Below are 26,483 nucleotides of genomic sequence, written 5' to 3'. Positions count from 1 at the left end.
ACCCTAACTATATCCGCTCTAGGAGCTGACACATTTGACAGAACAACACTGGCAGTCATCGGAGGCGGCTCGATCGCAGCAATCGTCGCCGTAATTTAACTCGCAGACCCCGAGAAGCGCCGACAGTTGCAGGCGGAGGAGGTTGGCGGTCAGGTTCACGTTTCATCGAGATCGGGATCTTTCTTTCCAGGCTATTTGTTGAAGAAGTCCATCAGGTTCACTTTTCCTCATTTACCCTTCGTTATCTCCTGTTGCATATAACTGTAAACGAAATATTGTATCTCTACTTGCTGTTTGTAGATCTTGTAACAAATTGGAAGCATTTCTGAAAAAGATATACATTCATTACTTGTTCTCTGTTGATTCATTGAATCTAAATTTCAACAACTTTTAATTGTTTTAACCGAGTGTACGCAATCAATTTTTTTTAGTTATCGGTGTTTTAATCGGCGACGCGATGTTGTAGATATGTTACTGTAATTAGATATGTGTATGTATATTTGGTTCATATTGAATAATTCCATCACATTTTGAGCTTGATAATTTGTTGAAGTACATGACAATATTTTCTTCTAGATCTTAATACGGTTGTAGATTTGATTAATGTTTTTGAGCTCTCGTATTATTACTTCTTTTATCTGAATTTGAAGCTTATTGATGCTTCTTCAAAGCTACAAGAAAAAAAATTGACGCTGGTTTCTTTATCTCTTGTTTATAGTAAGCAATGGCGATTCCAAAGCTTGATAAGAAGATCGTCAAGAAAAGGGTCAAGAAGTTCAAGAGGCCACACAGTGATTGGAAAATCTGTGTCAAGGTACATAATCTATCTCTATAATCTTCTCATTATCATTGAATCAACCTGTTTATTTGCTCAAATCGTGTTTATAGTAGAATTGGTTTCCATTCTTGTTATTGGTCTCGATTCTAGAATGGAATATCGAATTCTAATTTTATAAGAGAATTGGTTTCCATTCTTGCTTATAATAGAATTGGTTTCCATTCATGTTTATAATAGAATTGGTTTCCATTCTAGAATGGAATATCGAATTCTAATTTTGTCAAAATAGAATGTTGAATTCCTTGTCAACTTAAGAAGTGAATTTCCGTAACCAATTCTATCAGAATAAAATTGGTTTCCATTCTTGTTATTGGTCTCGATTATTATAGAATGACATCCTAAATAATGAAACATTACATTCTTTCAGAATAATAAACATTGCAAGTTTAGAGATGATTGTTAATGTTGGTTTGTAGAAATTATAGTTATATTCTATTTGAATGTATATCACATTCTATCAGAATTTATTGTTTTATTCTATTTAATGCACAAAAATTTTTAATATTTGAAAGTTGATTATGTTTTCTTTGTGAATTTAGGTTTTGAAGAGGTTGTTATTAACGTGGAAAATGAAGAAAACATGGAGAACAACATGTTTATTTGCTCAAATCGTGTTTATAATAGAATTGGTTTCCATTCTTGTTATTGGTCTCGATTCTAGAATGGAATATCGAATTCTAATTTTATAATAGAATTGGTTTCCATTCTTGTTTATAATAGAATTGGTTTCCATTCATCTTTATAATAGAATTGGTTTCCATTCTAGAATGGAATATCAAATTCTAATTTTGTCAAAATAGAATGTTGAATTCCTTGTCAACTTAAGCAGTGAATTACCGTAACCAATTCTGTCAGAATAAAATTGGTTTCCATTCTTGTTATTGGTCTCGATTCTTATAGAATGACATCCTAAATAATGTAACATTACATTCTTTCAGAATAATATACATTGCAAGTTTAAGGATGATTGTTAATGTTGGTTTGTAGAAATTATAGTTATATTCTATTTGAATGTATATCACATTCTATCAGAATTTATTGTTTTATTCTATTTAATGCACTAAAATTTTTCATATTTGAAAGTTGATTATGTTTTCTTTGTGAATTTAGGTTTTGAAGAGGTTGTTATTAACGTGGAAAATGAAGAAAACATGGAGAACAATATTGTATTCTAGCAGAATGTATTCTGTCAGAATTTATAAATTGTTATTCTTTCGGAATGTATTAGTGTTTTTGTTAGATTTTGTGGGTTTTTTTTTTTCTTTTTTAACCATTTTTAGTTTTAATCTTTAAGAATAAATGTAATCCTTAAACCATTATTAGTCATAATTTTTTTAGAATGAATGTAATATTTGTTTATAGTTTTTTTTCTTTACGGATGAATGTAAATAGTGATTCGTAAAGAATAAAATTTGTATTCTTTAGAAAATGTTATTCTTAATAATATGTTGTATAATTGTTTAAGCATGTTTAATATAAAAAATATCTTGAATTAAACAATATTCTGCCAGAATAAAACCGCAAATTTATTTATTAGTTTATTGTTGCCTTTTTGTTATTCTGACAGAATAAAGTCGGTTATTATTAAAAATAATATTAAAATTTAATTAGAATTAATTTAAAAAATTCAGATTTTTTAAAAATAAGGGAATTAATGATCCCTTAAAATCTGAAAATTTCCTTTTTTAAAGTAGGTTAATTGACCAAAATACCATTTTGCTGAAATTTGTGTGATTATATGATACATGCTATCCTATTGTAATATCATAGACCCTCAGAGCATGACTGTTGATTCTATTCATCCGGTGGTCCAAATCTGTGCATTCTGGCACACAATAGTTAGTAAAAACAAAATAACCTAAGCCTATATATATATATATATATATATATATATATATATATATATATATATATATATATATATATATATACTCGCCTTATCACATAAATATATAAATATACTCTAAATCATTAGATAGAGATTTGTTAAACATTACGAGACGCTAACTCTGATATCATGTACATAATTTGCGAAGTATTATTATTGTTCCTCATTTATCCTATTACTGCATTCATTACATATTGTATACATATATGATCCATGAAATAATGTGTATATAAGCCACGGTATATGTACATCATCTCTAAGATACATCGCCTACAACAATATAAGTGTCTAGACCGCAAATGACGTAATAAAGTATATGAGGAGCTAAAATACTACATTGCGGATGGTGTATGGATAAAATACCTTAGAGGTGGTGTACCAAGGTTTCAAGCCAAGGATGGAGCCACAATTTTCTCCGACCCATCTTCATCCCCCCCCATAAATAGAGTAAAAAATGGAATAAATAGTGTTTCATCTCCAAACCTATTCCATATTTTACCCCAAAAAGTATATTCCTAAAATATTTCATTTTTATAACTTATATATATTGTCAAATATACTTCTTTACTAATTAAGTTTTATATTTATGATTAATTAATATAAATTAGTATATAATATGATATTATAAATATTAAATATTATATTTAAATTATAATTAGTAGATAAAATAAACTAGAAATGTATAAAATAAAAATGACAGGGATTAAAATTAGCAACCAAACTTCACCTCAATTTTTGGAAACATGAATAATATTACTCCATATAAAATGGGGTAGGGTTGGAGAAGAATGAGGGAAGAAATGGGGAAAGAAATGGAGTTTGGTGGTGGGTTGAAGATGCCCTAAACGGCCTTAGATCATAATATCTAATATGCTCCTACAATTTCTTCCTACCATCCTCCTACCTATTTCAAATGATGACATGTGTCATATTTCATTTCCTTTAATAATATTTTAATCCACTTGTCATCATTTAACATGGGTATGAAGATAAATAGGAGAAAATTAACATTTCCTTAATGTACGTTAACTGTTTCAAATATACAACAACAATTTCAGTTTAAAATATCTTCATCAATAATCCAAACCAATTCCACTTAAATAACATCATATATCTCCTTCGTATATACCCCAAATCATCTCTAGAATTTGTTAGTTTGTTATTAACTCGAGTCAATAAATTCTAATTTTATTAACAAAATTATGAAGAAGAAAAATAAACGGTCGATTGATCTGGTTAGATTGTCATACTTTGCCTTTCAAATAGATTGTGTTTATTTTTGTTGCTTCTTTTTTGTACTTCCTCCCACATAACGACTTGCTAGGCGTGGCTTTTTTAATATATTTGTAAAAAAGAATATCATTATTGAGCTTATTTTATAAATAGAAATAAATTATGTCATTTGTTTTTAACTTTAATAAACACAAAATGTAGTAATCTACTTCATTGTATTTATTAAAAAAAATTATTTTAAGACCCTTATTGTGGCCTAGAAAGTGGACAATCTCCTTATATTAATGTCATACAACTTGTTACTATTGATTTTTCATTTTAAATTTTAAATTTTTCACTCTAATTATATTAAATCCTCTCTAATAAATGAAGATTTATTTATTTATTTATTTATTTTGCCATTTGTCACACTCTCATTGAATTTGTCAGATGTTATTTTGTGGTTATTTTGAATTAATTTTTTTTTCTACATAGTTTTTCTATTTTATTAATGAGATTTTATGTAATGATTGCAATAAATATAGTAATAAATTGATATTAATTTTATTAATAAACTTATCTTTTAATTTTAAAGTTACAAAAATTAAAACTCATTAGTTTCTCTTTTTTATTTAAATTATTTGTTTAAATTTAAAATATAAAAAATATATTCACTATAATAACTCATTATTTTTCTTATTTTCTTATAAATTCAAAGTTCTCAAATATTTTAACTTTTATATTTAACTTTTTCCTTTTCAAAATTAACTCATATAATACATAAGTGTCACAACTAGTTAATAACATTATACTAAAAAATAAAAAAAATTAATATAGATTATAAGTTGATATAATTTCACGTATTTATTTTAATCAATGATTTATAATTTTATATAATTAAAAAAATATATGTTAATTAATAATTTATTTAAATTAATTGATTAATAATTTTATGTTTATTATGAAAACGTAATTAATTTTGTAACTGTAATTCTCATAGATCATAAACCAGTGTGGATCTCATAGATCATAAACTAGTGTGGATATAGAGATGTATAGTCTACAATGGTGATGACTTTATATATTGTTTGAGTAGGATTATGGTTTAATAATTTTTTTTTTCTATTAAGTCTTTGTTTTTCAGAAAAATGCTAGTGTCTTTCAGTGTTACGATATAAATTATCCAATCGTGGTTTACATACATATTCACTTACCCACACAGAAAGATACATTAAGCAATTCGAAGACATATAGAATTAGTCTTCTATTTTTTTCTTATTATAAATACTATATTTTTTTTAAATTCCAACAACATCTATAATCGGATCAGTCCGATATGTTTTATTTTTGTATCATGAAAATTATATAAATCTAATAACGTTAAAAGGCCATTGAAGAAACATAAAGCAACCACACGTGGACGTAAACCAACTAAAGTGAAAGGAACCAGCATGCATTTTTTTTTGTCAAAGAAAAAGATGCGTCAAAGGTTTGAAACCTCTCAGAAATTACATGACAATAATGACATAACCCCACTTGTAATCATTTGCAAGAATCTTTTTTTTTCCGACTCAATCTAAAAACTTAAACAACATAAAACATAGCCGTATACAGAGTTGCTATTTATGGATGGCGTCTTGGTAGTTTTGTTGATATACAAATACTATATACGAACTAAAAATCTTGAAATATTATGGGTTATGCATACGAAAGTTAGAATCTTCTCTCACATTATATACTATATAGTTATTCTGTTAGTTATTGATTATTAGCATTTTTGTGTGTGGTAGAACTTGTAAATTAGTGAACAAAATACTATTGTCGTTTTACTTTTGAATAAAGAGAGTACAATTACAATGAAAAGGAAAGATAATATTCATTGTTCAACTCTTTAACAACACGGAAAAAAAACTATTGTTCAACTCTTTGATAACATGAAAAATCAAAAGCTCTAGCCTCCCTTTATCTATCGAAGGGATGAAAGGGTAGAGTCCTTTGGTTTCCCCCTAGTGAATAATTAGGGCATCACAATCACTATTTTATCATATCCCTTTCTTCCTTCATGGTTCAAATTTATGGTGTCCTAGGCATAGAGGAATCACACCAATCCATCTTGAACTTGGTAGTTAAACTTTACTGCGGTGACGATACTGTAAAGGAGGTCCTGCGGAAAAATAGTTCGACATTAGGATGATAAAAAAAACTTCACATGAAGCTAATAGACCTAGAGGGCCAAACACAACCCAAACCAAAAAAGGGCCCAAATAACTTTATTATGCAAACATCACCCCTCAAACTCATAATACAAAAACAATAAACACTGAGAGTTTGTCAGACATAAAATACAACCGAGGAGCAGTCAAGGCTTTTGTAAATATGTTAGCAATCTACATTATGGATGGAACATGAGGATGAGAAATAGTCCCCTGCTGAAAGTAGTGATGAGCAAAATGACAATTAATCTCAATATGTTTGTTCGCTCATGAAACACCGAATTCTTAGCAATCATTATCACACTCTCGTTGTCATAGTGCAAACTGGTAGGATGAAAATATGAACACTCATGTTTGCAAGAAACAATCGCAACCACACAATCTTACAAGTAGCAACAACCATAACTCAATACTCGGATTCTGTAGATGAACAAGAGACAACATCTTGTTGCTTACTCTTCCATGAAATCAACAAATATCCAAGAAAGATACAATACCTAGTAGTAGCCCTGCGATCATAAATAACATTATCCTAATCAGCATCACTATAGGCACACAACTCAAGAGAGGAAGTGGAAGGAAACACCAGACTGCAAAACTGAGTACCATAGAGATATCTCAAAATATAAAGAACTCCTCTATGAAACATGGAAGGAGAAATAACAAACTTGTGAACCACATGAATTGCATGAGCAACATCTGCCCTCGTGACTATAAGATAGATCAAATTCCCCATAAGGGTACGATAAAGGGTCGGGTCTGACAATGGAATACCGTTAGTTGGAGAAAACATGTCATTACTTTCTAGACGTGTATCAGTTGTTTTGTTATCAGAAAGTCGTGCGTGTTCAAAAAAATATGAGATATACTTCATATGAGATAAAAGATAACCTTTTGGAGATTCTGCAACTTCAATCGCTAAGAAATAACACAGTATGCCCAAGTCTTTCATAGAAAAACGGTTAGCCAAATCATGTTTCAAGGACTATATACTATCATGATCATCACAAGTAAAAATCATATCATTAACATATAATGAAAGAAGGATCCGACATATAGTTGTACGTCTAAAAAACAAATAAAAGTCATGAAAAATAGATTGAAAACAAAGATAAGTAATTAATGTAAAATTTTCCACAAACCAACTATGAGGAGCTTGTTTGAGACCATACAATGTTTTTTGAAGCTGATAAACTTCACCTGGTCGGTGAGCAATACGTGGTGGAGGAGACATGTAAACATCCTCATGAAGATCACTATTCAAGAATGCATTCTTGACATTCATAAATAAATCCACGATTTTTGAATAATAGAAATAGCAATCAGAGTGCAAACAATTATCATTTTCCTAATTGGAGAAAATGTCTCTTCATAATCCATACCATATTCTTGCGAGTATCCTTTTGCAATAAGTCTGGTTTTATAATGTTCAATAGAATCATCAAAATTTGCTTTGATCTTATATACCTAACGACAACTAATTGTGTGTTTTTCAAGTAGAAGCGGAACCAAATCCCATGTATAAGTCTGATAAAGAGCTGCAATTTCTTCAGCCATATCATTTTACCAAAGAGGATCAAATACAAACTCTTTGTAGGATTTTGGTTAGAGAGACGATATATATTCCCACTAAAGGAGGCAAAAGCTGGTGAGTAAGAGGAATATACGGATTTTGGAAGTTTGGTGGACTTTTGAGTATGAGTAGGTGTTGATGGTGGGGGTTCTTGATCAATAATGTATGTGGGATATGTAGTTGGATGACTATATAAAATAGCAGAAGCATATGAAGACACGTCATCACTGTCAATACTAAATGGATCAGTAGCTCGAAGTTTCGACTGAGTCACGTTGTATGATTGAACAAGAATGCTAGAAAAAGGAATGTGTTCTAGAAAGGTGGTATGTCGTGAAAAATACACTTTTTGTTTTGTCAAATCATAACATTGATATCCTTTTTGACAAATACCGCACCCCAAGAATAGACATAGAGAAGATTTTGGAGACATTTTAGCTTGCTCATCATGAGGTTGTAAAACAAAGCATACACACCCAAAAACAAGAAATAAGGAATAATTAGGAATTTTTCGATATAGTTTTTCATAGAGAGACATCGTAGAGTTATGTGCAGTGGGAATGTGATTAATGACATATGTAGCGGTAAGAACAACTTCTTCCCAAAAGGTGCTAGGGACCTAGGAGGATAAGAGCAGGGAAAGTGCAATTTCAACAAGGTAATGATGTTTTCTTTATTCAATACCATTTTGATGAGGAGTATCTATACATGATGATTGGTGCATAATGTCATCAAATAAAAGTAACTGAGTAAAAGCATCTTAAGTGTATTCCCCTTGCAAATCAAAATCATTTTATAACAGCAGAGTGTTGAGTCTTAACAAGGGCTCCAAATTCGCTATGTATGGTGAAAAAATCAGACATATGCCTATAAAACATACCAATGTATAACAAGTGTAATCATTTATAAAAGAAACATAGTAAGATGATTCTCCCTTAGAGGAAATCGGTGAGGGACCCCAAACACGAGAATACACAAGATATCTAATCTCGTATGGTCCAATCAACTGACGTTCACGATAGTCTTAAATTCCAATACTCACTCCTAAGAGTATGAGCGACTGTGGAGTTTTGAACATAATTAAATATTCTAGAAGTAGGTTCAAAACAAGAAAAAGTGAAACACAGTAATGGATAACATAACTTTGATAACAAGAAATGCTCTTTATTAAGTCTCTACAAAATAAACATCAAAACAGTTACAATTCATACTATTATACGTTTTGAAAATAAATAAAACAAAGTTAAGTGGTTAAGCCAATTCATTTGTAGATCTAATGTCTCAAGAATTGGTATAAGTAACAGACTTGGTCGGTAGAATTGGCTTAGTGAATGGATCGACAAGAATATATTCTGATATGATCCTATTTATAATGATGTCTTCACATTTGAACAACAATGTAATGATACTTCTTTAGTGTATGGCATGTGATCTTTTGTAACCGGGGATCTATTGTGACAACCGTCAAAATTTGAGATAGTTCTAGATATGAATAAACTTATTTGCACATATAGGCACGATACATACTAGACTTAGTAACTAGGAGCTATGTTATAACCTACTAGAAACTTGGAAACAAGTAGAATATAGTGTACTTAGATTTCACATTGGTATGTGAATTCTATAACTACTTAACTGTAATGACTATCCATATCCGAGTCATTCCTTGAATTAAACATCTTTGCATGAATCATATAGACACATCATGCACCTGACATAGAAGTGGAAATTAGGTCAAATTCTCATAGAAACTTAAGTCAACGTTGAAACTAGGACTAGTATACTTTATTCATTAAATTCACTTGAATCTCGCAACCACCACATAGAATGCCAATAAACCGATAAAAATAAATTACAAACATTATTTCTAACTTGAATAAGAGTTAGGAAACACAAAATAATTTAAAGTCTCAAAATTCAATTAATTTTGATATCCAAGGATTTACAAAATTCCTTAAAACTCTAAAAGTCATAAAAACTTAAATTTATGAAGTTTTATATTAAAATCCCATAAAAGTTTTTATAACCACTATAATATCAAACTAATATATTTAAAATGTGGAAATATAATCAAGGAAATTAATTTAATTCATTAACATTAACCTTACATTTATAAGCTAAAAATCCAAGAGTAATGAACAAAATTTATCTAAAATGCACATTTTATATAAATTGATTTTTTTTTATAAAAATTAAGGAATTAATTAAAAAAGAAAATCAAATCAAATATCCTCTGTCCTCTTCAAAATTCAGAATCCCGCTCTCTCCCCTCATTTCTCTTCCAAAGTCAATCATTTTCACTTCCCATTCACTCCACCTTTCTCTTTCTCTTTCTAAAAACTTCTCTCTCTCTCTCTCTCTCTCTCTCTCTCTCTCTCTCTCTCTCTCTCTCTTCTCTCTAAAGTTGGCAAACATAGAAGCCCAATCTATAGGAGAGATTTAGCCAGTCAATTCTTCATGAGTTCATAAGCGTCTCTGTATTTTGGTGTAGTATAACCATAAAGAGATGACGAGAGAGATGAGCTATCCAGAGTGATAAAATCTCTATTTTCTCTTTTTTCTTCTCTCTAAAATCCCCACTCTTTACCTCTATGAATTAGCTTCAAAACTCATGAAATTTCCAGAAAATATCCCTCATTTTACTCAAGAATATTTTGATGGGTTATGAGCATAACTACAACCTATGTGTTCATGTAACCCTAATTGCTTTGGATCTAATTTTTTCACTAGTTGAACATGCAAATTGAACAACAAAGAAAAAAAAAACTAGATCTAGCATATAATTTTGAAAAATTACAAACAAAAAGGGTTTTCATGTTTACCTTAACTTGTTATATAGTAACAACAAGAAACCTTGTAGATTCGTGACTCTTGAAAGCTTAGTGCCTCAAATGTTGCACCTCTAATGGATCATAAACACTCTTTGCAAGAGGATGAGAGGAGAGAGAGAGGAGGGAATACTCTAAGAATTTCAGCTAGAGTTTGTAGCAACAAGAATTGGCCAAAAATCCAAAGGGTTAAATCCCTTTTATATGTGAGGTAGCTTAGTCCAAAGCTAGGGTTTGCAGGTGGAAACTCTAATTCCCTGCTTAAGGCCTAAGTAGCCCATGGACTCCTCTTTGGAAGGCCTTGGACAAAAATCTTATAGGGCCACCCTATAATTTTTGTCCAATCCTATCCAAGGAGTCCAAGTGCCCACTTTCACAACTATCAATGATTTAAAAAACAACCTCTATTCTTTTAATCAGTTCCTTTAATCCCAAAATTAATTTCTGATTAAATACTAATTAAATAACATGATTTCTAATTAATATGTTATTTTCATAAAACATTAATAAATCAATTTATTATTCCAAATAATAAATTCAACCTCACTCTCCAAAAGTCATCCTGTCAAGTTGCTAGAGTGAAGGCAACACAAAAAATACCATGTTACTATTAAATCAAGTACATACCAATTATAGTTATGGGCTTAGATACCTAATCCAACATATTCATCATTTGAAGTTGATCGTCAAGGTAAAATCAATTTCTTTACATTTTGTTCAATTTTCTTTCAAAAATATTAAGTTTTCTTGCATTTTTCTTATCCATAAACACTATTCTTAGAGATTATTCACATGTATGTTCATGTATGTCGAATTTGATGATAATGGTGGTCGGATTTCACCCAAAAAGAACATGCATGTAGTTAGAAGGTGAAATCCAATGATCAAAACCTAAATCAAATCAATCAACTTGATTTTTACAAGTTTTAAAGATCCAAAACCACTTGTATTCAAGTTTTTCATTTAGAAACATAATTTTGAACAAAATAAGTTCATTCATGGTCTTCAAATCATAATGCATGTGATGAACATCAAGCTTAAAGGCTTGATTATCAAAGTATATTGTTAAGAATGCTCATAAAGGATTTATTCATAAATAAATATCTAAAACTTCTTTTCTGCTCAAATTCGATATTTCTTAGAATCCAAACAACAAAATAAGATGATCTATAAATTTTCAGAAAATAACTCGTTTTTCTCGATTTATTGTAGTTTTTGAAAGAAAATAGAGCAATAATTAATATAAAACACTTTTGATGGTTAATAAATTATGGTAAAATTCGGATATCACTTATGCATAGGGTAAAGACTTTTCATGAAGTTGTATGCATTTGTAAGGCTGGTTTCTGTTGATTTCTAATTTATTTTTGTTGAAGAGAAATAAATAGCAAAGTACAATTATGAATGTCCAAAACCATATTTCATAAGTTTCGCATCTTCCATACATGATAAAGAATGCATATATACATATATAAATCTACTTACACTATTTTAGGTATGGAAAATACTTATGCATTTCGGATTTTTGGAACTTTTAAAACTACTATTCATTTATGGAAAATATTGGATTTTCTAGGAACAAACTCAGTTGCTTTATACAAAAAGTCATACAATTCTTACACAAAAACGCTTATGAACTCACCAACTTAATTGTTGACACTTTTTTTTCAAAACTACTTGTATTTCTCAAGGATTCAATAATACAGGTAAACATCAGCTTTTGTAGAAGGGATGCTAAGACATCAGTTTCAAAACTTATTAAATCATCATTTTGTAATTTATTTTGAGACATGTATTGTATTCAACAATGTAACTTTTAAATTATATTTATGATGGTTGTGTTTACTTTCTTTACAAATATTCAACTGTTATGATACTACATGAAGTCATCTGCCCTCGAACGATTCCGCCTTTCTGGTTTGGGGGTGTGACAATAATGTAATGGTATTTCTAAAAGGAGAATCAAGTGTTATATGGTTAGATCTATGCTGAGTCATGCTTCGTTACCATTCACAAAATTTTGGGAATATCACATTAAATAGTAGAGCATATTTTGAACCTTATAACCAATTAAGTAGGTTTTTTAAAACACCTCATGAAATATGGAGTTGGAAAGTTCCTTCACATTTGGATATGGTGTTGTGACGTATTTTTTTAGATGAGTGATATTGCCATATTTACACTTATTTTTAGGCAGTATTTAAGTACATTTTTATTAATAAATTGATAATATGTTTAGAATAATGATACTTATGAGTTTAAATTGTTATTTTCAGTCAATACAAAGAATTTTCGAAGAAAGGGACCAAAGGTGACAAAATGGGGAACATGGGAGGCTTGGAAGACAAGAAAATAATAAATTCACGATAAGAGCTAAATTCACGACGTGGCGACGAAGCCCACGACGTGGCATGGGTGTTCCAGAAGATAAGCATCGCGACGCGGAGGATTTCCTTGAAGAATACGGATTTCTTGAAGCCCACGACGTGGCGAGATTTGGCCACGACGTGGCGCGAGTTTTTAAGGCTTATATAAGTTATCCTGATTATTACGAAAAGAGAGACTTTTGGCAGAAGAAAAAGAGTTCCAGAAGACGAATAAGAACGAAAGAAAGGCTCTGGAAGAGGGTTTTCAACACCAAAAGAAGTAAAGGTTATTTTTAGAACATGTCTTTCATTAGTTTTAGCTGTGTTAGTTTAATTACTATGATGAGCAGCTGAATCTAGCTACTCTTGTTTAGCTAGATGAAGCTTTGAACTTATGAATAGTTATATGATTATGGATTTAGCTTAGTTGGTGAAAATTTGTTTGTGTTTGATTTGTATGACCTAGCATGTTAATATTTGTTTATCTAATTGTTTAATTACATGTTCTGTGTAGCTTAGTGACCATTAAACTGCATGAACCTGTTTACCTAATAATTTAGTGAACATTGAATTGTTAGAGCTAGGATTGACTAATCTTAGTTAATAATTAGAATAAATAAAGTTTAGCTGTGTTAGAGAACGAGAATTGTGATCATAATTGCGTTTACACAACAAATCTTATATAGCATATTTTCAACTATAATTGGTTCTGTGTTTAATTATGTGTGAACATACATGGTTTGACATGAATTAGTTAAATATTGGTAAGATAGAACTAAATTACTAATATAATTAAAAACCAACTTAGTAATCCGTAATTGTTAGCTAGCCATAAGGGAAAAGTGGATTCAATCTAAACAAGAGTGTGTGTTTTTACTTATTAAATTGGATTTAAGTTCATCTGATCTTGTAAAATCAGATAAAACCCTTTATTAAATTTGTTAATAAATTAGGTTAATTTAATAGTAAGTAAATTAATTAGAACACCGTTCCCTGTGATCGACACCCGACTTACCTAAGCTATACTGTAATCTGACTAGGTACACTGCCTATAAGTGCATAGATAGTTAAGTTTGTTAGGTTATAAATATTAAAATTAGTGGGTACTTTTGTGCACATCAATGAGAACCCAATGACCAACTTGAATCGACAATTGTGAACTGTTTCATTATCAGGTATTTACTTAAGACTTTTGATATATGTGATGCTTATAGCTCAAAAGGGATTCTCCTTGAGAGAAAGAAAATATAGCTATCAAGAAGTCGGTGGGAGTCATATTGAACTTGAAGAAATTCAAGATATGACTGATAACGAAATTATAGTTGGCACTAGCTCTAGAGTGTGATTTTTATATATATAATTTAAATGCTCAAGTTTTAAATTTATAAAACTGAATTTATCGCAACCGGACTAACGCACACACTAGGCAGTGAACCTAATCGTGTAATATCATAGCTGTGGTAAGAACAAGTGTCGAACACAAGGGGAACGGTAATGAATTAACTTGGAGTTTTTGATTATAGGTTACACTAGAAACAAGAAAGCAATAAAGAAATGTTTTATTAAATACTTTAAATACCACTTAACATTAATTCGGCATTATGCTGGGCGTAGTGGGCTGCCTTCAGCCAATTTCTTCCTTTTTTTCTTCTAAGCCCAACTCCCGTCTTCTTTTGCTTCTCTTCCGCTCTGGCAACAATATACCTATAAAATATAAATTAAACAATAAGTACCTTTTAGTTCTAAATAATAATAATAAAGGCTAAAATATTAAGATATATATATATATATATATATATATATATATATATATATATATATATATCAAAATACCCCACACTTAGCCTTTACTTGCCCCAAGCAATACCAATATCGCATAAAACAATCCATTTTAAACCCAACCATTATCCCAAGACCGCAATGCATGTGTCTGTGTCTATAATTCCTAAAAACTCCCCATTATTAAATACTCACAATCCTTATGAACCTTCACCCCTTAGTTTGTACGACACTCATTTTTGCAACCCTCCGAATCCATTCTCAGAAATCTTTATTAACCACAAGCTATTTTTGTTCAAGCTTCCTAAGCATACATAATCAAGAAAAATTACAACTTTGATACCAAAATGGAGCTCTTGGAATTCTTCACTTCTTTGATATTTGCTTTTTGATTTTTTTGAATTCACCACCTTTTTGTTTAATTTTTTGCATTTTCAACTTTTGATTCTTCAAATTTTTTGATCTTTTGATCTTCATAGTTTAACAGCTCCAAAATCCTTACAACTTATTGGTAATTTCTCTTTCTCTCTCTTTCTCTCTCTCCGTCTCTCTCCCTCTAATATATATATCTCTCTTTTTTCGCTCAACTTCTACATGCTTAGGTAAGGGAGCTTAACTTCAACCTTTATTGGTTAGAGGTATTAGTCTAAGTGCAATGACTACATAAGCTCTCATGGATAAATTTCAAGTACAGGCTACAAAACATATTATGCCATATAAACTACAAGATTACCTTTCATATCTCATGACTTTTCACTAGGAATGGGAAGCCACAGATACACTATAACATGTGTTGGCTCGAGTAAACATTTGGGCTTTAATCGGATCATCCCACACAATACTAGCAAAAAAAATTAATTACCACTAGATTTTCCTAAATTAAACTATTATTTCAAGTTTAAAAAATTTTAAATTTTCCTGATCTAGCAATTTTTAATTTTCCAATTTAAATTCCTTTTTCGACCCCTACCCCACACTTATTTCATACAATGCCCTCATTGTATGCATAAAAGTATTTAAGCACATAAAACAGTAAAAAGGGAGAAAAAGGAACAGACTCCCTTGGGGTTGTAGCGGCGAGATCTAATGGGGCTGCTAAAAGTTGTTCCAAAATTGTTGGATGACTGGAAACTGGAATTGCTGCTTCTGAATATGCTGGAAAATAAAACCAAGAACACCGTCTTTTGTGTTGTCGAATGGGGAAAATTCCATAACGCGAATAATATTATGGCCACGTCATGGTAAGTAGTGGCCATGTCGTGGTATCTAGAATGGCAACCTCCTTTCGCGATGAAAAACTCCCTCATGACATAGGAAAGTGTCAACCATGTCGTGGCAGTTGGGATGATACTTCTGCTTCGCGTCAAAATAAAACTCCATGGTGTGGGAACAACTCATCCATGCCATAGGAATCAATGTATAGGTAGAAACACAACTCTTCTAAATAATAATCTCTCATGAAATCGACGTGTACCCCACACTTATTAAAATTCGTGGCTCTCGATTATAAACTTCAAACTATCATAAAACAACAGTCGGTCCTGGCGGCTGAACTTACTGCCAGCTTTCTATGTGCAAAAATTCTACAAAGATCTAAAAAAATCAAAGAGCATCAACATGGAAAAAAAATTACATAAACCATAAATAAAACATCCTAATTAAACAAATTAAAAACAAACCAAAATAAAAATAAAAACTAAGACTAAGAAACCAAAAATAAAAATAATATAAAAATAAAAAGGATAACATAGTCACTCATCATCCTCGTCTTCATGTTGCTGCGCGCCCCAGATGTGCCTGCTCCATCACCCCTCTGGCTATATGGTGGAGGAAAGGGAACTGGATAATGAAACCCCTAATGGGCAAAGAATGTAGTCATCGCATTCCCATTCCATTGTTGTCTAGTATCCATCTAATCAAGCCGATCACCCACATGCAAGGAAAGGACATCCATGCATTGAGATAAGTAACTAAGATCAATCTCCTGTTGTAGTCCCTGCTAGGCTCCTCGTGGAGCAGGTCTACGCCTCCCCTGTCTCTCAGGTGCTGGCTCAACTGCACCCTCCTCGCCGAACACATCATCTGGTCATATCTGTAATATACCATCCTTGCCAAGCTGAAGTATTCGCATCGACTCCGTCAACTGTAAACCCATCGGCCTCATATGAATAAACACCATAGATCTCATGATCTACCCCCGTCAACAACTGATATGATCAAGCTAAACGTGTGAGGAAGTGCCCACCACAAATTGGTATATCCTCGTGGAGCGACCTGGTCCTCCTCCCCATGTAAGTGGCTAAAGCAATTGGGTGGTTCAGATGCCTCCCTAGTGTAACAAGGGTCCACATGAAAAACAAATCCGTATAAGGTGCTCTCTCACTATTTTTATGATGTGTGAGAGACATAGAAATCAAACTATGCAATAATCTATAAGTGGTGAGCTGAATCATCTTCCCCTGAGCAGTGGATGGTATGTAAACTCCCTCAGTAATCTCAGCCCAAAAAGTATTTTCGTTGTAGTCATCTGGTCGTCTCGTAACATAATCAGCAAGGAATGTCGGGAAGTTGTCATTCCTTGTCTCATCTTTAGTATAAACCCCCCACTCTAATGGCAAGCTCAATCGCGATGCATTCACTACTCACACCACCAAGTCTAAAGGAAAAAGTTATCCTGTCATCGGGGCCTTCCTAGGGTCATAGGAAACTGTAGAATAGAATTCCAGCAAAAATTCCAGATAAATAGGTTCCTCAATCCTGAACAGTCTTTCCCATCCTCGGCATACAAACAATGACACACCACTCACGTCCAAGTAAGTGTAAAAAATTTCAAATCAATTCATCCAGTCTAGTTCGGGACGCCAATCCCCAATCTAATGAAGGCGCAATATCAATTTATTTGGTGAGAAGTAAACTAAGGTTGTTCAAATATTTGCCTTGAGTTTCATCATTAAGAATTTGTGGGAAATTCAAGAAACGATGATCGGTTACATCCTTAGGTGGGTTCCTTCTTTGAATTCTTCTAGCCATAATCTGAAAAAAATAAGCACAAAACACAACCACAACTAAAGAAAAATCACAACATTAAACAGAAAAAAATATGAGCTAGGCATGAACGGTTATCAAAAAAGAAAATAACAGTAGAGCTGGGTCTGTAATTACGCTAGGCGTATATCCATCGTACACAGGGCGTACGTACAAAAGTGGCAATCGCTGATTCGTTCGTGGTGTTATAAATTACAATAAGTCCAAGGGTGTAGTTCTTAGGGTCTTAACCAGTCTATTAAGGCATAATCGAGAAAAAATTCATGTGAAATCGACCCTAAGTCAAGAATTGTATAAACCCTAGATTTCTATTTAAGCACAATGCAGCAAATTTCCAGATATTAAACACAATTTAAAGAAAAAAGGTAATTGAAATAGCAATTAAACCAATAATTCGAAGATTCATTCAATCATAAAAATAGAGAAGAGGTTCTAACACCTAAATCAGAAAGTAAAACATAATGGCATCATAATGGAATGCTAGCATGGTGACGATTACAAACCATATGATTACCGACATGAATCCGCTCTCCAACCCCTTAGATCTTCGCTCCTGTCAGCTTAACGGCCTTCTGTCCGCCTTCTAGACCCTCAAAAAGGCAAAATATAAGTTACTTGTCGACTAAGGATCGATGGTATTCCAGTTCTCCCTTCTGGTTGGCCGAAAATCACTTTTTATAAGCTTTGGAACCAACTTACATATGTTGGGTGTAATTCGGTGTACGCGGGGCATACTAAGAAACTCTTCTTGATCAGGATTCTGGACACCAAGCCGAGTACGCTAGTCGTAAGGGTATCTACACTGGGCATAGTCTTGATCTCGGCATTACGTTGGGCATAAGTCCCGCTATGTTAGGCGTAGCGGGCTGCCTTCAGCCAAGTTCTTCCTTTTTTGCTTTTAAGCCCAACTTCCGTCTTTTTTTTCCTTCTCTTCCGCTCTAGCAACAATATACCTATAAAATATAAATTTAAACATTATAAGTACCTTTTAGTTCTAATAATAATAATAAAGGCTAAAATATTAACATATATATATATATATATATATATATATATATATATATATATATATATATATATATATATATATATATATATATATATATATGGACATATATCAAGCTTTCAACTTGAGGTTGAAATACCAGTTAAGTCAAATGACATTACCTCTTCACAAGATATAGTATATTTTGAACACCTCCCAAGGTTTATGAGTATCATCTAACTATGGAAAGAGATACATTGATTAGTGATAAAACATTGATCAATTTGGATAATTCGAATAGCTACTGGGAAGCAATGGTGAGCACTATGGATACCCTTAGAAGAGTCTAAGGGTAGCGAATTCAATACATGAAGGATAACGAATTTTGAAACATGTTGATCAAAAGCTTAGTCTTATGACAATGGGTTGCAATTATATCTTCAGTGTCAAGACTAACATGGATACAAATGTACACACATTCAAAGCTAGATTGGTGGAAATAAGTTTTGCTCAGACTCAAGAAATTGATTATGAGGAAACATTCTCACGAGTAGCTAAGAAAAGTATATTTGGTTATTTGTTACCATTGTTGCCTTCTTTGATATAGGATGTGGTAAAGTACATGTTTAAACAACTTTCCTCAATCGAAAACTTTCAAAGGATATATGAAATATTCTGAAAGTATTTAAACATAAAAATTATCCAAATACGATGTGTATGCTTGAGAAACTTATTCATAGATTTAGACAAGCATCGCGTAGCAAAAAATTGCTCTTCCATGAGAAAGTGAAAGACTGCTGTCTTTCTAGAAGTTCATATTAGTCTTGAGTACATGTCAAAGCAAGTGTTGGTGTCGTTTTCTTTCTGGTATTGCATGTTGATGACAATACTGTTGGATTAGGTGTCTAAGCCCATAACTATAATTGGTATGTACTTGACCCGATAGTAGCATGGTCCTTTTGGGTTACATTCACGAGAGCAATTTTATTTTTGATTTATTAATATATTATAAGAATAATATATTAATTGAGAAATCATATTATTTAATTGGTATTGGTCAAGAATTAATTTGTAATTAATTTAGTGATCAAAAGAGACTGATTAAATTAACAGGGACTGATTAAGTAAATCAACAATACATATAGTTTGGGCTAATGATCCATGTTGATGAGGATGGACTAATTTTATGTGGGAGTCCATGAAGAGTTAGTCCAAAGGGCTTATCATATGGATTATTGCACTAAAGGCTCGAGGTTGTGAATTAGGGTTTACAAGTGAAACCCTAGGAATTCCACACTATAAATGTAACCCCTAGCATCACCAAAAAGGCCCCTAAGATTTCCAAGAAGAACCCTAGCCGTTTTGTGTGCCTCCTAGCCTCTTAATTTCATTATCCTCCATTTTGCTTTTGGTGTTTTGTGACTCCATTAGAGGCATCACATTTGAGGTGCCAAGCTCTTGAAGGGTCAAGTTCTACAAACCTCAACAAAGAGGTAGTCATCTTACTTGTTTTTTATGTTTCAATTATCAATGTTGTATGCTAGTTAGGCTTCATGCTTTGGAAAATGAAAATTGCATTTATAACTAGAGAAAACTTAGATCCAAAGAATTAGGGTTTTATGTGCACCATAAGGATGTAATAGTTCTCAAAACCCATCGGTGGTATCAAAGCCTAGGGTGTTTCTGTTATATTGATGCAATTGTTTGATTCTCAAATCTAAAAAAATGTCATTTCTTGGCCACTAACTCCTGGACTCGTCGAGTCCCATAAGGGAACTCGACGAGTTGGATCATATGTGATGAACTCGTCGAGTCCATGCCATGAACTCGACGAGTAAGATCCCCTGTTTGTAGATTTTCGAGTTTTTTGGGCCATAATTGGATTTGGATCATTACCACAAACTGTTTTGTATCATAAAGTCTGATTTTTCTGATAAGGTAATGATTATCCTCATCCAAATTGAATGACGATTGTTAATTTTTAAGATAATTATTTGATTTTGTGAAATGTTAATTATTTGAAGAATTTGATTTGATTCATCTTGCTATATTAGATTAGTTCAATTTTGTGATATAGTTAATTATATGATTAATTTAATTGTTATCAAAATTGATCCAAGAGAGCTTTGAAAGGTTTCAAAACTTGCCCTCAAGTTTTGGAATTTGATAAGTCTCATTTGTGGATCTTTAAATTCTAAGTTATGGAATTCAAAAGATTTTGAATAGTTTCAAAAGTTGCCCTCAAGTTTTGGAACTTGAAAAGTCTCATTTATGAAACATTAAAATTCCAAAATCCCTAGTAATCTGAAAAGGTTCAAAAAATTGCACCTCTTGGTTTTATAACTTAAAATTTAATTAAATGACCTTAATTTTGAAATCTTAAATTTAGAACCTTGACGTTTCTGAATAGTTCAAATTACATCTTTATGAATTTTATTAAATTAATTAAATGTTTAATTAAAAGAGAAAATTAATAAATCCATAATCATATGGTTTAAGTTTAATTTATTAATAGATTAAACCACTTAGCATTTTAAATGTGTAAAATACACCCTTATACTATATTAAATAAAAACTCTAATATATTATATATGTATAAGTTAAAGCCAGTCTTACCATTAGTAGGCCTCATTCATGAAGCTGGTCTATAAGGGGCGTTTAGGAAAGCGACCTGTAAAATGACCATCATTGGGTATCCACTCTTACCCACTGTACCCTTGACTAGTGGAGGGTCGTTAGCCGAACGGGTAAGATAGGACAAAAACTTTCATCAAAATTTAAATGAAATACCAAGTAACTAAACCTTATAAATTCCCAATCTTAGTTACTTTAGGAAAAATGTGGAATTGATGCTAACCTATGAAATTGCACATTGCACTTTATTAGTCGTTAGTGGAGCGTGTGTGGTTAACCGACACACTAATATGGGACTAATGAAGGATGGCAATGGGTAGCTCGTAGTTTGTCATAGATCAATGGAGCGTGTGTAGTTAACCGACACATTGATTAGGTGATAAATGACTTCGAGAGTACCAAGCTAATTTGCATGGTTATTCACACCTTGTTTGTGATCCTCGGTATCCTAGTCACAAAATTGAAGGGCATAATAGAGATTAAACATGTCATTGAAAAATTCAATGAATCTTAAAATATCTAGGAGTTCCATTTAAAAACTTAATTCGTTTAAAAAATTTCGTTTTCGTGGTGGAATTGGTAAATCATCATTTACCTACCGACAAATAGTTTGCAATTGGATTACGACATCCCTCTTCCGAATTGTAAATTATTATGTCGGGTCCTAGCCTTAATATATCATTTGGGTGTTATATTAAGTATTAAATCAACTTACTTGAATTTATCCCTTGTACATGTCTAGTTTTAACAACTATGATCTTCCCAAATCTTTTGGAAAAAGCTTTCCTCATGAAGATGATGTTTGACGTTTTGATCAAGGAACTAGAAATTATACTTCACTTCCTCCACCTCCTCAAATAATTCTCTCTGATCCACATGTTCATCAACTTGAAAAGTTCAAGGTCACTCAAGCCCTATTGGCCAGTAAACACGAAGATGGAAAGTCTATATGTGCTCGCGTCTTGGAAATGAAGTTGCATATTGACAAGCTAGGAATGTTGGGTGATGTTTCCCAAGGAAGCTAGTTGTTGACTTGGTTCTTCAGTCACTTACCGAGTTATATAGTCAGTTTGTTGAAGATTACTATATGACAGATCACGACATGACGCTTATCGATCTAACCTATTTGCTAATTGTTGCTGAATCAGCAATGATTTGGCGCACTGGTCAAGAAATTTTTATTGGAAGATCAATCTCTCAAACTACCGTAGACATTGACAATGGCGACATTGGAAGTCCAGAAAAGTTTTCTCTTCCCAATGGAAAGGGATTGGCCAAGGTCAAATCGTTTTACCAAATGGTAAAGAGAAATGCTAAGTCTGAGTCCCATGTATCATTCCAAAAGAGTCTGTTTGTTTCTATTGCCAAGAGAAGGGGCATTGGATGAGAAGTTGTCGTATCTACCTGAAGGATCATAAGGATAGTAAAGTCAAAATGTATGACTCTGCTTCAGGTAAGTCCACTATCTAACTCTATTAAGTTCCTATTTGTAGATTTTTAATACATGATGTGATAAGATTGCATTTTGATGTTTTGTAGGATCGAAGAAAGGAAAGGAATCTTAAAGAAGTGTGAGTTGAGTCTAATCGCGAAGAAATGGATTTCGATCGTATGGTTCGATGATCAGATTTTTGAGCTGCTGCTTAGGAGTTATGATAGATTGCTTAGGAATATTTCGTAACATAGTTTTCATTTGAATTTGCATTATAAGGACAGGTTTTCTGCATTTTTATAAATAAAGAAAATTTTGATTTTATCTTATTTATGTTTCCTTGCAATTACATTTGTGAAAATTGTTGTTTGTATGTTTCTATTAATAGCAATGTTGAAAATGGTTTGATTCTTAGACATATTGACTGTAGTAGTGTCGTGATTTTCTAAGTAAGGAAAGATTCCCATCGTCCAAGTTTCAATTGGATAGAAACCTGGAATCATGTGATTTGAATTATATGATGTATGAAAATCTTGGTACTTGGGAAAATTGAGGCTAATTCCTTGTTTACATATGTATGTAAGTCGAGTGAAGGAATAAAGGATCTAGTACACATTGATGTGCACAGGTCAGATCCACCATAAAGGACGATAAAGTCTATTCATCATGATTTACTGGAAGTCCAGTAAATATGGTTGTGCTTACAAGATTGAGTGTACTTCTGAATCATTGAAAAAGTTTCAATGTATAGCAAAACGAATAAGAATAATCAATTAGGCAGAAAGATAAAAGTTTTCTCCAATCTGAAAGGAAAGGAGAATACTTTAGTATCGTGCTTTATTATCATTCTAATGATTATGGAACCATGTCACAATTGATCCTCAAAGTACACCTTAGTTCATTTATATGACTAAGGAGAGGTATCGAGAATTGTTAAAATGGTTAAGATCAAAAGGATGAGTCATACTTCATTCCAAAATCGAGTCTTAGAGTTATGTGTAGCACCTGGTTCTTGGTACGTATTCTTATATTTAATTCTTTTAATGATTTACAATTTTGGCCTTGGACTCGGCGAGTCGAAGGACTGACTCGCCGAGTAGAAGCGGGATGAGACGCGGAGTTTAAGTTGTGGACTCGGCGAGTCGGGTCCTGGACTCGGCGACTAGCCGCTGTCTGGACAAAAAACCCTAATCCAGGGATTTGCACCCTATTTAAACGACCTTAAGTAGCCTCCATCACCCCTTTATGCTCCCAAACACCCCTCACTGAAACCCTAGCCGTTTTTGAAGCAATCTAAGCCTTTTTGGTGGATTTTGGTGTTTGTGATCTTAAGAAGGAAGGAGAGAAACTTGAGGTAGCAAGTAGAGATCAAGGGAACCTGAGTTTGTGCACCTTCTTCAGCTCATTGAAGGTAAAAAGCTGTGATCTTGCTCATTCATTTGTTAGATCCCTCTTTGGGGAGGTTTAGGGCTTTTATGAGCCATTTTTGGTGGACAACCATGTTTGCAAACATGGTTGGGGGTTTAAGCTTCTGAATCACATCATGAAAGGAGTCACTAGGTAGATTTGGGTTGCTTTTGCACCCATGAAAGGTCGCATGTGCCATATGAGCTTGTTTTATGTCCTTTTGAGCTCAAAGTCCCATGCAAGCACGTAAAGTTTGTAACTTTACGTGCTAGATCCATTGTAGAAGCTTGGATCTATCTTTTGATCAAAGGATGTTCATCAGAAAGCAAGGATTTAGGGAATGGACGTGATCAACTTGGCGAGTCCATTCTTGGACTCGGCGAGTCTAGGGGGTTCTGTCCCATTCTGTTGAGGGTCGAAAGGACCCAGTTGAGTGTGGAAAGGTTTAAGGGGGTCTCCGGGGAGTGACCCAATGTTCTGGACTAAGCCATTGATCTGAAAGTTCATGGGACTCAGCGAGTGCACGAAGGTGCTTGGCGAGTCCAAGGCAATCTTCATAGAACTCGACGAGTTGTTCATACAACTCGGCGAGTCGAGGTCAGAACGTGTTCATCTGATGAAGATTAACTCGACGAGTTGTTCATACAACTCAGCGAGTCGGATGAAGGACCATTGAGTATCAGTTAGGAAGTGAACTCGTCGAGTCAATGACTAACTCGATGAGTAGAGACGGGAGTAAGGTCAATCGACTGGAGATGGACTCAGCGAGTTGGCAAGCCAACTCGGCGAGCCGGGTCAACTGGAAGTTGACTTGACTTTGGTTTGGAATCGGTCAGGGCTAAAATAGTCATTTTACCCTGGGAATAGTATCAATGTCTGATTAAGTGTTTTATGGAAATATAGCCGGGGGATCACCGGAGCAGCTGTCAGACATTCGCGGATCCGTTTTTCAGCAGCCAACCTTTTGAGGTGAGTTACCTTCCAGTAGGGGTGGGTCTAAGGCCACAATGCCGGCCCACCAAGTAGGAGTACTTTAGAAGATGATTGTCTTTGTGATAATTATCTTGGTATGGATACGTGTTTGGTTATGAGATATATCTGTATGATATGTTACGTGTATGATAGGGATAGTTTTCCCCTGACAGTGGTCCTTAAGACCGAAGGGTAGTTCAGTACTTGGATATGCCTGATTGTAGGCTTATTCTTTGTTGTTGTATGCTAGTAGTAGGGGGTGGAATAGACCCTGGTTACCGGTTGAAAGATACCGATGATGATTACCGGTTGAAAGATACCGATGATGATTACCGGTTGTAAGATACCGATGATGACTACCGGTTGAAAGATACCGATGATGATTACTAGTTGAAAGATACCGATGATATTGTATGGTATGTGGTATGATGGGGGAACTCACTAAGCTTTGTGCTTACGGTTTCAGTTTTTGGTTTCAGGTACCTCTTCGTCTAAAGGGAAGGAGCTGGCGGCGTAGCATGACATCACACACACATATGATTTTCCGCACGAAGTTTTCTGGGATTGTACTCTGATATGAAATGTGTTTATGACGTGGGTTTTGAACATGATACATTGTTTTATGAAATGACGTGTTGGCACAGTATTTTCTAATGAATGCTTTTATGAAATAAATAATTAAAAATGTAATTTTTGGGCTTGAATTTTGGGATGTTATAAGTTGGTATCAGAGCCCTGGTTTGAGGGATTCGAACACACCCTCGGAGGTGTCTGAACTCAAACCAAGGGACTAAAAGATTTTTACAAGGAAAATGATTTTCTAAAATCTAAAATGGAAGTTTTAAGAAAGACGAAGTGTGTGATGAGTGCGACCGGCCGGGCTCAAGTAAGATTTTCCCAAGATACCCATACTTGTTATGTTATGTTGTCTGGTTTTGATTCAGAAAACTGCATGCTAAAATAGGACTAAGGATCTAGGAGGATGCCTTGTTTGCCTGATATATGATTCTGAGAATTGCATGCTAGTTAGGGCTAAGGATCTAGGAAGGATGCCTTATATGCCTGTTGTATGAGTTGTATGCTAGGAGTGTTTAGTCAGTTGTAGGATGGCATGTGTAGGTTATGCCTGGTTTGGTTACTCAACGCACGAATGCTGCTTGCTTGTGCTATGGGGGTTTTGGCCAACTTTGACTAACTAGTGAATGGATATGTAACTGTGTCCGCAAGCTAGTTAGGGGGGACGCGGTAAGGACTCCTAATGCAGCTGATGGCGAGGAGTATCTCGGAGAGTGCCCTAGGGAAACCTAGGAT

General features: G+C 33.2%; 1 protein-coding gene across 1 annotated transcript; it reads right to left on the bottom strand.

The window, feature by feature from the left end:
* Window positions 1-6,557: 6,557 nt before the first annotated feature.
* LOC111894392 (uncharacterized) lies at window positions 6,558-7,436 on the bottom strand. The gene is made up of 4 exons (XM_023890465.1): window positions 7,324-7,436; window positions 7,145-7,218; window positions 6,820-7,069; window positions 6,558-6,660 (listed from the first exon to the last, which is right to left on the bottom strand). The coding sequence occupies exons 1-4, from the start codon at window positions 7,434-7,436 to the stop codon at window positions 6,558-6,560; spliced, it is 540 nt and encodes a 179-aa protein (XP_023746233.1).
* Between the last annotated feature and the right edge of the window lie 19,047 nt (window positions 7,437-26,483).

Source organism: Lactuca sativa, chromosome 4, assembly GCF_002870075.4.
Source record: "Lactuca sativa cultivar Salinas chromosome 4, Lsat_Salinas_v11, whole genome shotgun sequence".
In the NCBI taxonomy this organism is placed as follows: Eukaryota; Viridiplantae; Streptophyta; class Magnoliopsida; order Asterales; family Asteraceae; genus Lactuca; species Lactuca sativa.
This window is presented reverse-complemented; position numbering and strand designations above follow the sequence as displayed.